Here is a 14,460-nt window from a genome sequence, read left to right on the forward strand (position 1 = left end):
TGTTGGTATTATTTATAAAATATGCGCTCTTTAGTTTTTTGCTCCATAAAACGATACCTGTCACTTTTTGGACATAGAGTATCAGCTGTTGAGAACCCCCGGCTCATACAAAATAGAAGTAAAAGGTTTCAACATCCAGCCTTTTTATGATTAAATACAAAGTGTAATAATAGAGTTATCGGGGTGTGATTTTGTTAATAGTTAGTCTTAAGTGTAAGTTTAATAGTAATGATGAGTAAGAAAATATAGCCAGAATAATGGAATGAGACTAATACCTGACCTCACACTGAGATTTGGTATGAAGTGGCATGTTTGTGCTAATGCTGACATTGGGGCTCAGAGTTCCTCCGTGTGTATATATTTGTGAATGTTAACTTGGCTAATGTCCAAGGGTTTGATTGCTTTCCTGTTGGATTGTATCACAAAGAACGGGGGATAAGAGCACCAGTGGCCGTGCACACCCTCATCTCTCTCCTTCACCCGATCATTAGTGTTGGAAACCGGCATTAGCTCAGAGTAGATTAGACTTCAGTATAGTGCAAGTGATTTGATTTTATGATTATTTGATTCAGTTTTTTCTGTGTTCAAGCTCAATTACTTTAATAAAATATGTTGAATTCAAACAAATAAATAAATAAACAAATAAACTGTGTACATTACCCTTTTAAACCTTTCTGAAACAAGACAGGTAAAAACCAGTGTATAAAAGTTTACATAGGTATAAATAGCTCTAACACTTTACTCCAGCCTTTAACCTCCTAGGACCTGGCGTCCGCATATGTGGACATCGCATTTTGGGTTATTTAGACCAAAATACTAAATCTTGATCAACAAGTGCCTGATATACAGTTACGAGGACATTATACTGCAACTGTTCTATCAAAATTTCAAATGAATGTCCTCATATGTGGCTCTCATTTTTCTCAGAAACAAAAATTAGGTAAAAAAAAAAAATAAATCTGGTAATTCTTTCTTTTTACATTCATCGGGTTCCAATCGGCCCAAATATCAAAGAGAAATTAAAAATGCAGGCAGCACGGTGGCACGGTGGTTAGCACTGTTGCCGCACAGCAAGAAGGTCCTGAGTTCAATTCCACCATCAGGCCGGGGTCTTTCTGTGTGGAGTTTGCATGTTCTCCCCGTGTTTGCGTGGGTTCCCTCCGGGTACTCCGGCTTCCTCCCACCGTCCAAAGACATGCAGCTTGTGGGGATAGGTTAATTGGATAATCCAAATTGTCACTAGGTGTGAATGTGAGTGCGAATGGTTGTCTGTCCCTGTGTGTTGGCCCTGCGACAGACTGGCGACCTGTCCAGGGTGTACCCCGCCTCTCGCCCTATGACAGCTGGGATAGGCTCCACCGCCCCCCGCGACCCTGAAAAGGATAAGCGGAAGTGAATGGATGGATGGATGGAAATTAAAAATGCATGCCATGGAAGATTTCGGGTCTTAGGGGGTTAAAATGACCAGATCCCTGGGGCCTCTTTTCCAGGCCACTAAATTAAACCCAGTCAATTACCAATTGCACAGAATAAAAAAGTCCAAATCTTTAATAGAAAAGACAGGCAGAACTCAAACAAACGATAATCCAAATGAGGAGCATATATACACACTGGAAAGTAAATAATTATAAGTTATTAAATCAGACTAATTAAATACAGTAAAACTAATAAGGGAAGACGAACACAACGGAAATAAAAATGACAACAGTGTAAACATACCAAAACTCAAAATAAAACAGGAAAGCTACTACAAACCGAGTGTGACACAATTACATTCATATTGAAGCATATGTGATAATTTTCTTTCTTTGTAGTATTTTTAAGATATGTGTTAGAACAGTCATTATGCTGTTTGGATTAGGAACCAAACATTTTTGCCAAATAGTTAACTTGACACAAACTTAGAACAACAGTGAACAATTTTCAAGATTCTGATTTACAGAACAAACAAAAGGTTTCATTATTTAAGAGACAAGATCAAGTTTTTCACACAGGAACGAAATGACAGAATCCAGTGCAGCAGGGCCAAAGGTGTGTGTCAGCAAACTGAAGGTTGAGGAATCAGTCAGTTCATGTTTAAGGTTGTGTTGGATTTTGCAAAGAGTCTGTCTGTTATTAGAAAGTAAGATTAACAATATTATACCAATAACCCAAATACGGGGAAATGACAAATAATACAAAAAAAGATACTTTCATATTATTTTACTAACTTACTTTGTCATATCAGCACTTGAATGGTCGATGCCTTTACAGACCATGTCTCTTGTGACATCGCAGGCCAATCTTCCGGCAAACCCGAGGGCTAGCTCCCCAGCCTCCTCTTCACTCAGAACACTAAACACTGTTACTTTAGTTTTGGCCTTCTTAGGCCTGTCAAGAATCATTGCGGGCAGTTTGGCTTTACGGCCCTAAAAAAGAAAAAGTGCAAACACCAAAAGAGCAGAGAGAGACACACACACACAAACAAAGTTAAATGCTTTTGTTTACATGGTGTAATTGTGTATATATTGCAGCAAATGCACAATTTCCAGCCACATTGTCACTTCATTGATACGAGTAACCCGGATTTATTTCAGGTGACATCAAAATCACGAAATGTATACCTACCCCAATCAAACCTCTGAAAACATGAACTGACATGTTCTCTGCGTTGATTCTGCGCTTGATCTCGTCTTCTGTTATTGTGTAGGTTTTCTTTTTTGAGCTTGGTACAGATGAGCGACCATGCCCTCTGTAAACTGTACTAGTTCCTTCTGAATCAGTTTATCTGCATGGATCCTGTCAACATCATCATCAGCAGCATTATCTGTACTCAGACTTGTGCCGTATACTTCTGTTTCTTTTTCTTTGTCTTCAGTCTGTGTACCTTCATCTCTTTCAGTCTGTGTACCTTCATCTCTTTCAGTCTGTGTACCTTCATCTCTTTCAGTCTGTGTACCTTCATCTCTTTCAGTCTGTGTACCTTCATCTCTTTCAGTCTGTGTACCTTCATCTCTTTCAGTCTTTGTACCTTCATCTCTGACTGTCAGTCTTCCTATCTCACTGTTACTTGTCGATTTGCTGCAGATGTTCTCTCCCTTAGGAACTTTTCCTTTGTCATTTGCTGCCTGATGCTTTCCCTGATGACATTCTTCACTGGCTACTTCTGTTGCTCCTCCTGTATAGCCACCTACTATGCTGCACAACTCCTTTCCCTCTGCTGTGCTGCAATGTGCTGTTACATAAAGAAGAATGATATAAACAGCACTATATCAATTTAATTGTGAAGGGAAATCCCCACACTACGACACAGTTATGTCTAAAATAGTTTTGTGTAAAAACTGGATCTTGAAACGTCCACTTTAATTGCACAGTCCTGGTGTGCAAAGGCAAAATTACGAAAAAAATTTCACTTTAAACATTTTTGGACATTGTTTAGTTATATTGTGACTTACTCTCACAGAAGATACAGATGCCACAAACAGACTTTGAACAACGCATGTGCTTGTATGCACCACATTTCTGGCACTGCACCTGTGAATTTAAAAAAAAGAAGAAGAAATAAACAAACAAAAAACAAATGAACAAAGTCCATTATATAAACAATCTATATGGCTAAGGACATGTCATACAGGGAGTGCAGAATTATTAGGCAAATGAGTATTTTGTCCACATCATCCTCTTCATGCATGTTGTCTTACTCCAAGCTGTATAGGCTCGAAAGCCTACTACCAATTAAGCATATTAGGTGATGTGCAACTCTGTAATGAGAAGGGGTGTGGTCTAATGACATCAACACCCTATATCAGGTGTGCATAATTATTAGGCAACGTCCTTTCCTTTGGCAAAATGGGTCAAAAGAAGGACTTGACAGGCTCAGAAAAGTCAAAAATAGTGAGATATCTTGCAGAGGGATGCAGCAGTCTCAAAATTGCAAAGCTTCTGAAGCGTGATCATCGAACAATCAAGTGTTTCATTCAAAATAGTCAACAGGGTTGCAAGAAGCATGTGGAAAAACCAAGGCACAAAATAACTGCCCATGAACTGAGAAAAGTCAAGCGTGCAGCTGCCAAGATGCCACTTGCCACCAGTTTGGCCATATTTCAGAGCTGCAACATCACTGGAGTGCCCAAAAGCACAAGGTGTGCAATACTCAGAGACATGGCCAAGGTAAGAAAGGCTGAAAGACGACCACCACTGAACAAGACACACAAGCTGAAACGTCAAGACTGGGCCAAGAAATATCTCAAGACTGGTTTTTCTAAGGTTTTATGGACTGATGAAATGAGAGTGAGTCTTGATGGGCCAGATGGATGGGCCCGTGGCTGGATTGGTAAAGGGCAGAGAGCTCCAGTCCGACTCAGACGCCAGCAAGGTGGAGGTGGAGTACTGGTTTGGGCTGGTATCATCTTTTTGGGTTGAGGATGGAGTCAAGCTCAACTCCCAGTCCTACTGCCAGTTTCTGGAAGACACCTTCTTCAAGCAGTGGTACAGGAAGAAGTCTGCATCCTTCAAGAAAAACATGATTTTCATGCAGGACAATGCTCCATCACACGCGTCCAAGTACTCCACAGCGTGGCTGGCAAGAAAGGGTATAAAAGAAGAAAAACTAATGACATGGCCTCCTTGTTCACCTGATCTGAACCCCATTGAGAACCTGTGGTCCATCATCAAATGTGAGATTTACAAGGAGGGAAAACAGTACACCTCTCTGAACAGTGTCTGGGAGGCTGTGGTTGCTGCTGCACGCAATGTTGATGGTGAACAGATCAAAACACTGACAGAATCCATGGATGGCAGGCTTTTGAGTGTCCTTGTAAAGAAAGGTGGCTATATTGGTCGCTGATTTGTTTTTGTTTTGTTTTTGAATGTCAGAAATGTATATTTGTGAATGTGGAGATGTTATATTGGTGTCACTGGTAAAAATAAATAATTGAAATGGGTATATATTTGTTTTTTGTTAAGTTGCCTAATAATTATGCACAGTAATAGTCACCTGCACACACAGATATCCCCCTAAAATAGCTAAAACTAAAAGCAAACTAAAAACTACTTCCAAAAACATTCAGCTTTGATATTAATGAGTTTTTTGGGTTCATTGAGAACATGGTTGTTGTTCAATAATAAAATTATTCCTCAGAAATACAACTTGCCTAATAATTCTGCACTCCCTGTAGTGTACCCGGTCTTTGGCTGCAATCACACACCAGCACTGACTGCACTTCCTAGTTCGATCTGCAAAAAATAATTTGTTTAAGTACAAGTTACATTTTCCAATGTTAGAGAAAAAGAAGGCGGCTAATTTTATCTTTACCTATTGAGGAAAATAAGTAGTGGCAAAGTCGGGACCTGAGCTTTGGGATTTCAGTGTTGTACTCCTCCACTTGTGTTTTACCGTCAATGAGAGATTGGGCAAACTAATAATTGACGAAGAAGAAAAAAAAAAAGAACAAAAAAAAATTAGATTAACAAAGAAATGGGTTTTTTTTAACCCCCCCCCCCCCGAGAAAAAAAAACAGAGCAACCAAAGCAAAGCATTACTGCTGAAATGGTTCAATCTACAAAAATTTTTTAGATTTTACCATCCTGCCTCTAAGGCTTTAAAAACTGAATAGGCAAAAATGTAAACATTACTTATATAGGTTAAAGCTATAGTTTTCAGTACCATTATGACATGCACTCCACATGAGTTCCCATCCTGTTGATGTGGGTGGCTCACATGTGACAAAGTCCACTCTCCAGTGCAGCCTCTTGCTGAAGCAAATGAGCTGAGAGATCGCAGTTATTACAAATAAAAAGCATATAGAGAAATCAATAACCACGTTCGGTAATGATTTCAATTAAATTAAATATGTTATGTTAAATATGTTAATTAATTACCTCCAGTTTTTCAACACCGCACTTTTTCTGACCTCCGACTCTCCAAATGAATTCATATAGACTATGGTCCTCTTGGGTATGTCACAAAACTGTTTTGTAAAAAGATGGATATGGTAGGCTTGGGCCTTGAGCTTTCCTAATGAGGGACACTGAAAAGTATCATGCACTAGAGAGAGTGCAAAATCTGTGCAACTAACAAACAAGGTCCAGTGGCTGCCGTTTTCCAGACAGGCTCCAATCAATTTCTCATACATCTGAAAGATGTTTTTCTGGAAATAAAAAGAATGTGACAAGTATGTTTTTCTGTCAAGAATGACACTGCAAAACTGCGAAAGCTTGTCAGGTGAGACTTGTAATTAATTCTGCAGATACACAAACATACAGAAAGTGTCATTTTTTGTTTACATTAATTAAGTTCTATAGTGTGTACGAAACAAATCAAGACCACAGACTCAACACGCACCACTCAATTTTTGGTGTTCTTTATCAGTTGGCCAAGACAGAAATGTTTTAATCTGTGTGCATTGCTTTTGAGCAAGTCTTTACACAGAAAAGGTTTCAGAAACATATTTTTCAGGTTCTTCTGACAAGGTTTCAATTTTGGAAAATGCTGTTTGTTTATAGTGGCAACTTATAAACCCTTTGTGATAAGAACATAGTTACCACAGTCCAAGTCATACCTTCAAAAAGTATGCACTTTGTGCTCTTGTGGACCCATCCAAAATTTTTCCAGTGATTTGGCTTGGTATTGGATAAATGTGAGGGAAATTCTATAAAAATAACATAAATACACCTATATTTTCAAATACATTACAAAAAACATAAACATGCTATGTCATTATGATCAAACCAGCTTTTCAACATACCTCACAGTGCAAATAGATTAGGCCATCTATTACCTTATAAAACAAATAAATAAATACATACAAATAAAAACAGAACTAAGGAATACGATTCATTAAGTAAATTGTACAATAAAGTGTATTTAAAGCAGAATTTAACATTAGTTTTATGACAACATAAAAGGATGTTTATGTCAAGAGGTACCTCATCTGAAATGTTTGTCTGGTCAAACAGGGATTTCAAACTTGAAATACCAATAGAGTTTGGTCCAGCTACTCCCACAAGGTAATCTGTGAGAAAGCATATGCTGTAGTCAACAGATATCATTTTCTTTTTGCATGCTGCAACCATCATCCATTTCAGTCTTCTAGGAGCTTTGTCTGGTTGTAGTTCTTTTTTCTCCTCCTCTCCCCTCATCTATTAATTAAATTGTTTTCTGACCTTCCTAACTGTTTCCGACCTGTCTTCCCAATGTGATTTTTAAGCAATATATGTATGGTCATTAGGGGGTGAAATTTTTATTGCAGTTGTACGTGTAACATTGCATGTGATAATAAAAGGCTTGATTGGTTGATTATTCAACATGCGTTGATATTTACCTGACATTGTGAAGGAGTCACAGTTTCTGTAAGGATGTAAGAACATAACATGTGGATTTGTTACACTTCTTTTTCACAAGTTAATAACAATCAATAATTTTCATTCCATTATTAACAAGCTATCACACGATGTCCCAGGGACAACATCTACACGATGTCCCTGGGACAACATTTACACGATGTCCCAGGACAAATTTGTAAATTTCTGGATTACTGTTAATCTCCATAGAATCAAGAACTCATGTCCAGTTTCACAGCTATGGACCAGTTAATTATGTTTCCAGGTGATAGTTTGATTCATAGATTCAGCAAACAACCATTAGTCTAGGCCTTTTAGTTCAAATTCTCTTCACTTATGTTTCTAAAATGATCAGGGAAGCTACTGCAATTTTGCCTGACCCAACCCCCGGGCCACGAAACACCCAAAAAGTTGGGGAACGCTGGTCTAGAGAACACTGGTTAGCTAATGCTGTCGTCAAGTAGCCTATCACTAGCAAACAAACAGCAAGCCAAGTGAGGAACATATGTATAATGCTTACCGTTTATTAAAGAAAAGTATCCTAAATTTACTTCAAATTCGGCGGACAGGCGGCGGTTTCTCGCTTCTTCACTTGTATTTCGAAATACTCGAAGGTGGGTATTTCGAAGTCACAAAGGAATGACGTCACAAGAAGGTGATTGGTCACTTGCAACGTTGAACCTGGAACAACATTAATTATGATGATGTGGGAACAAGGCCAACACGAGGATATCAGATCGTCCGTTTGAGGGTACAGTTGTCCATTGTGTGTGTGTGTAGGTGGTTGTGTGTGTGTGTGTGTGTATGTTCAGTCCATGAGTTTAACGTGGGTCAGATGTCAGGAGGCAGAGTTCAGGAGTCTGACAGCTGTGGGGAAGAAGCTGTTCCGGTACCTGGTGGTCTTAGTCCGGAGGCTCCTGTAGCGCCTCCCAGAGTGCAGGAGGGTGAAGGGTCCATGTGATGGGTGACTGGGGTCTTTGATGATTTTCCCAGCCCTTTTCAGACACCGCTTCCTGTAGATGTCTTTTATGGCAGGAAGTGGTGCTCTGGCGATGCGCTGGGCAGTTTTCACGACCCTCTGCAACGCCTTCCGGTCCGAGGCAGAGCAGTTCCTGTACCAGACTGTTATACAGTTGGTCAGGATGCTCTCGATGGTGCAGCGATAGAAGTTCACCAGGATGTCTGAGGACAGGTGGTTCTTCCTCAGAGTCCTCAAGAAGAAGAGGCGCTGGTGAGCCTTCTTGACCAGCTTGGAGCAGTTGGTCGTCCAGATGAGATCCTCGGAGATGTGGACTCCCAGGAACTTGAAGCTGCTCACACGGTCCACAGCCGTCCCCTTAATGTGGATGGGTGGATGTGGAACAGGGAGAGATGGTCCGATTGTCCAATGTGGGGGAGGGGTGTGGCTTTGTAGGCTCCAGCCAGGTTGGAATACACATGGTCTAAAGTCTCCTCTGGTGTGGCAGGAGACATGTTGGTGAAATCTGGGGAGGACTGTCTTTAAGTTGGTGTGGTTGAAGTTGCCAGCAACAATAAAAGCAGCCTCGGGGTGTTTATTCTGGTGTTTGTTAATGGCTGCAGAAAGTTCTTTCATGGCCAACCTAGCATTAGCGTCGGGGGGGATATACACGGCAGTGAGTATGATCGAAGTGAGTTCTCTGGGGAGATAATAAGGTCTGCATTTGACCATTAAAAACTCCGCATTAGGTGAGCAGTGACTCTCAGTAGTAGTGGAGTTCATGCACCAAGCATTGTTAATATAAATGCACAAACCTCCACCTCTGGTCTTGCCGGAGTCATCTGCTAGCCTGTCGGCTCGGTGTGTGTGGCGTCCTGCCAATTCGATAACATTGTCTGGGCAACTGTTGTTCAACCATGTTTCGGTGAAAAACATGACATTTGAGTCCATAATCTGTCTGTTGTTAGTGATGGAGAGCCGTATTTCATCCATTTTGTTTGCCAGAGAACGGACATTGGCGAGGAAAATACTGGGTAAAAGCAGCCGGTGTGGTGTTAGCTTTAGCTTAGCCCGTAGCCCTCCGCGCCTACCTCGCCTTTGTTTACGATCTCGGCGCCGTCTGCGTGCACTTCCGCCCGGCCGGGAGAGTGGGCAGCCTCCGGTGTCCTGGAGATCTCTGGGATGAGTCGGAGATCGGCGATAAAACTGTTGGAGTTATGAGTCCAGATGTCCAGAAGCTCTTGTCTGCTGTAGGTCAGCATCGCACAGCAATTCTGGACGAATAATCCGGTTAATTACACAAGATTCACTGATTCATCATCTTGCATTCCTTTACCTTTGAAGCTTTACTGTAACCCAGACAGTCTCTGTCAGTCGAGACACTGGAACAGATATGGTGGCGAGATCAGTTGGATTTTGATCTGTGCCACTGGTGAGGAGCAGTCATCTGTTGGATTCAGTGAACGTGATTGTGCACATATCAATAAAAATGTTTAGTCTCATTGTGGATGTATCCAAGAACTATGTTACTGTCGCAAAAACCCCCAAAACAAAACAAAACAAAAAAAACTTCATAGCATCAGGTTTAAGGGCAAGCTCCTCGAGGATTAGTTCTGCCATTTCGACAGCCAGCGCTGCCCCACAGAGTTCAATGTGAAGGATAAAGAAAAAGTTTAGGAGCTAGCTTTGCTCTTCTGAGTACAAAACCATCTTGACGCTGTCATCTGTAGTGATGACTTTCAGATAAGCTACTGCTCCTATGGCCCAATTTGAGGCGTTAGAAAATACACAGAGCTCAGTACAAGTAGATCTAACTCTTCACTAGCTGTCAGCTCCAAGTCCTGAATGCCGTTAAGGAAGGATGACTGCCAAGCTCTGAAGCTCTCAGGCTTCATTGAATTTGTAGTTAGTTCAAAACTGTAGTTACTAATTTCCTGCATGCTTACATGGAGATGGAGTCTGAGAATGTTGCTATATATCCTATATCCTTTGGGCAGTATCTGAATACATCATGGACTCTGTTGTGAAGAACCCTTAAAAGTATGGTGAGCATGTGATGTGGTGTACTGAAGAAAGAATGGGTGTTGTCCTGTAGCTGGTTGATACTCAATTAGCAGTGAGTACCCTGGTTTTGAAAGGTGATGCATGATATTCTGTATTAGATTCTGGAAGTTCGGTTGACAGTGATGGCTTCCTAACACAGATGGGACTTTGGGTGCCTGGAGAATCTATGATGGATTTAAAACTGACATGCACGTGATTTTCAAGGTATGCTTCAGTTTGCTGTTTAATGATCGATGATGAGATGCTGCTCCTGATGCTCCGTGTATCGTCACATTTCATAGCTGCTGCTGCCTCCAAAACCTATGCCTCTGCAGCAGAAGCTGCATCTGCTTTTTCATGTTCCAGTGCTTCCAGATCTGCCTCAAGTCTGGTCTTTTCCAATTTCAACTTGGCCTTTTGTTTTTTTAGTTCAAGCTAGTGGTGGGTGCATTGATCCGAATATAGACTGTATCGATACCAAGTCGGCATCAGTATTGGATCGATACTAGCCTGGTGAGATCGATTCTTTACTTTGTTTGCAATGCTGTACTTTTGGCAAAGATGAAACAGCCAGGTCGCCGGACACGCCGCTCCTGTGTCAACGCAGAGCAGGCTCACTTTGTTCCCCCTCCCCTCTCTTCTGTTTAGGTGTTGTGCTGTCTCGTGACGTGACTTAGATGCTTTGGGGATTAAGTTGTTTACATATTAATTATATTTTCACTAGTTGTATCATAGTTTCTCAGCAGTCCTTGTTGTAATTTGTTTACTGGTTTGCGTGGACTTTTTATTTTAGAAAATTCTTTAAAAAAAACCCAAACTTGATAACTAAAACATCACGGCAGACCCGATGGCATTTTCATGCTTTGCAGCATCATTTATTCTTACAATAGTCACATGGTTGCTGTAACTGTACATTTAACGGCTGCAGCTTGTTGTGTTGGGCTCTTGAATCAAACTCCCCGCTCAAGCAATAACGTGGAGCAACAACCATCTTTTACTTTCGCTTACTGTCGTGCTGATTACATGCCACCATTCCCTGACTAAAGGGTAAGTACTGCCGCCTAGTGGCGCATGATGTACATCAATATAGATTACACCACATCCCCCTTACTGAAGTTCTTTTGCTCTTCAAACAAAACATAACTGCATAATATATATTTTTTTCAATACAGACATACCCCAGCATTTCAGGAAACATGAACTCGGTATTTTCATAAACACTTTCTTTTCTCTTGTAACAGATGTCTAACCATTTTCCCTTTTAAACATGCTACTCTCAAAACCACAACTTAGCATTTGAAATACAACTTTTCCCTTTCCAAACAATTAGCTTCACAGATCAAGTCTTTTCGGTTTAATCACTTCCCTACCAGACCGGGTTCTAACCACACCTGGTGTATGGGGTGCGCTTGGCTCAGAAACAGTCTCTGTAGGAGTGGACTGGATCTGTTTTGCTTCGGTTTGAGTCTCTGTTTGCGGGATCAGCACAAGATGACTGCGGTTCCTTCTGATTGTCCCTTGGGGTTCACTGATGATGTACGATCGTGGAGTTGGGTGGACTGATGTCACTGTGCCCTGTGCTTTTGCATCCGTGATCCAGACTGGTTACCCTGGCAACAATTTATCCAGTTCTCTTGTTCTGTCTTTTCTTAAAACATTCAGTTTGTCTCAGCCTTTTCTCTCTCTCTGAACGACAAACCTGCTGAAAATCAGGCAGACGGGGCTGTAAGGTTTCGGGAAGCATTAGCAAGGTAGTACGAAGCCTGCGCCCCATGAGAAGTTGAGCCGGGCTGTAGCCATTTGCCAGTGCTGTTGTTCTGTATGCTAGCAATGCCTTGTATGGATCGCTAGCTTTTTTGAGGAGATTCTTGATGGTCTGGACGCCCCTCTCCGCCTCGCCGGTACTCTGCGGGTACCTGGGACTACTGGTGACATGCTCAAAACAGTAGTCCTTTGCAAAGTCTCTCATTTCTTGACATGCAAATTGTGGGCCATTATCGGTAATCAATGCTTCAGGTATTCCATGGCGTGCAAATATTGACTTTAAATGCACAATCACATTGGCTGAACGAGTTGGGCTGAGTTGAGCAATCTCGACATATCTCGAGAAATAATCTACTACCAACAGATAATTTTTGTCTTTTAGTGTGAACAAATCAGCTCCTAAATTCTGCCATGGCCTCTCAGGTAAACGTGTGGGGATAAGAGGTTCCCTCACATTAACCCTCTACTGTATGCACAGCCTGCACTTAAGGACACGTTCACTGATCTGATTACTCAAGCCTGGCCACCACACTGCTTGTCGCGCACGTTCTCTACACTTAACGGGTGACTGTGGCTCAGAAGGTTGGGAATCGCATCTGTAACCGGAAGGTCGCCGGTTCGATCCCTGGGCTCTCTGTCCTGGTCGTTGTGTCCTTGGGCAAGACACTTCACCTACCGCCTACTGGTGTTGGCCAGAGGGGCCGATGGCGCGATATGGCAGCCTCGCTTCTGTCAGTCTGCCCCTCACAAAAGCCCATGTTAGCATCGAGCTTGGAGAAATACTGCGCACCTGTGAGCATGCCTAGCGTTTGGTCTACAGAGGGAAGGATATATCTTTCACGACACACTGACCCATTTAATATTGTCATGTCCACACAGATGCGGACTTTCTTTTTGTCCTTTTTGGGGGCTACGACCATGCCACAACACTAGTCTGTGGGCTCTTCCACACGACTGAGTAAAACCAAAGTTACTTTCCCTAGTAACTAGTTACTTTGAAAGTAACGAGTAACTTGAAGTAACTGAGTTACTTTTGATGGAAGTAACTAGTAATGTAACTTAGTTAATAATTTAAAGTAACTTACCCAACACTGCCCACCACATACCCCCATCATCCGGCCGTACTCCGCTGAGCAAGCGAGGGAATCGGCCCGGATCATTGGTGCCCGATGCCCAATGCCCAGGCCCAGCGACGGGGAACTGTCCACTCTGGTGGTCACCCGCGCATCCAGCAGCACCTGTGACAAGGTGGTTGCGGGGGCCGCCCGTGCCTCCTTCCAGTGCACTGTTCACCCTTAAAATAATCATACGGTTGCTGTAACTGTACATTCAACGGCTGCAGCTCTCCCACTGCCAGCCATACACATCACCACCAAAAACAACAACAACACAAGCAGAGCACAGGTTTTAAGCTGGCAAGGCGTGAGTGTAGATGGCTTGTAGACACCTGCAGCAGCATCGCAGACCACAATAATAAAGCATTTTCTATTTAATTATAAACGTTGCTAATTATGTCCTGGGTTTTTACTATTTAATAATAAAAAAAGGAAACATGACAAGAAACACTTACGTTAACGAAAATTAATTGAGATTTAGCAATTTAATGATGCATCCACCTTATTTATTGAAAAGTATCCGTATCGATGATACTGACCCATATTTACTTGGTATTGGATCGATACCAAAATTTGCAGTATCGCACACCACTAGTTCAAGCTGCCTTTGTGCACATATAGTTCTGGTATGCGCAGCTCCAGCTCCGGCTTTAGCAGCATCGCTGGCTACTGAATGTTTTAAGGAAGAGGTGTGCTTAAAGCTGGAGACTGTTGATACTTTGTCATTCTTGTCTGCAGTCTTGACATGCATAACTGCGCTGAAGAATCCCTCTGATGATATGGATTTTCACTGTACTGTTCTAGCTATATGTTAAACTCTCTGAGTGTGAACATTGATTAGCTTGCCAAACTCCCTTTCAAGAGCCAGGAAAGTGAGTGTGCTTGCTCCTTGGATGACTTGATACACAGCAATCACAGTGAAGTGACATCAATGAACTGGAGTAAAACTAGAAAGACACATAAAACAACTCTTAATAGACTATCATATAATCTGGCACTAACACAGTAGAGTACAAAACAAGTGTCTTATAGATATACAATCTAATATTAATACAACAGACAACAAGCTAGCAAGAGGTAAGCATACACTTGTATCATTAGCTTACAGGCTACGACGTACAAAACTACTACATTTGTAAAGAGGGGGAAAAATGTCACAAAACACACTATTTTTAATTTCTAGATAAACATAGAATTAATAGAACTTACAGCCATTACTTTCTGCAGGACTCATCTGTAGGATTGTTTTGGATTTTACAT

General features: G+C 41.6%; 1 protein-coding gene across 4 annotated transcripts; it reads right to left on the reverse strand.

Annotated features, from left to right (window-relative positions):
• Positions 1 to 3,414: 3,414 nt before the first annotated feature.
• Positions 3,415 to 9,893, reverse strand: LOC147305379 (uncharacterized). Of its 4 annotated transcripts, none has more exons than XM_086278410.1 (9): positions 6,907 to 7,197; positions 6,726 to 6,758; positions 6,540 to 6,629; positions 6,057 to 6,128; positions 5,860 to 5,948; positions 5,645 to 5,747; positions 5,294 to 5,396; positions 5,162 to 5,214; positions 3,415 to 3,513 (listed from the first exon to the last, which is right to left on the reverse strand). In XM_086278410.1, exons 1-9 carry the CDS (start codon positions 7,117 to 7,119, stop codon positions 3,415 to 3,417), a joined length of 855 nt encoding a protein of 284 aa, XP_086134536.1. In that variant the 5' UTR covers positions 7,120 to 7,197. The 4 variants fall into 4 exon arrangements, 3 of the variants coding, with proteins under 3 accessions (XP_086134536.1, XP_086134533.1, XP_086134535.1); XM_086278409.1 differs by lacking the exon at positions 3,415 to 3,513 and adding an exon at positions 7,302 to 9,872 and having other exon boundaries at positions 5,060 to 5,214; positions 6,907 to 6,992; XM_086278407.1 differs by lacking the exon at positions 3,415 to 3,513 and having other exon boundaries at positions 5,036 to 5,214; positions 5,860 to 6,128; positions 6,907 to 7,198.
• Positions 9,894 to 14,460: the final 4,567 nt, after the last annotated feature.

The sequence above is a fragment of the Aulonocara sp. 'chitande type north' Nkhata Bay genome, linkage group LG20, assembly GCF_057382095.1.
Source record: "Aulonocara sp. 'chitande type north' Nkhata Bay isolate Kocher_YH1m ecotype deep benthic linkage group LG20, A_spYH_male_GT1.1, whole genome shotgun sequence".
NCBI lineage: Eukaryota > Metazoa > Chordata > Actinopteri > Cichliformes > Cichlidae > Aulonocara > Aulonocara sp. 'chitande type north' Nkhata Bay.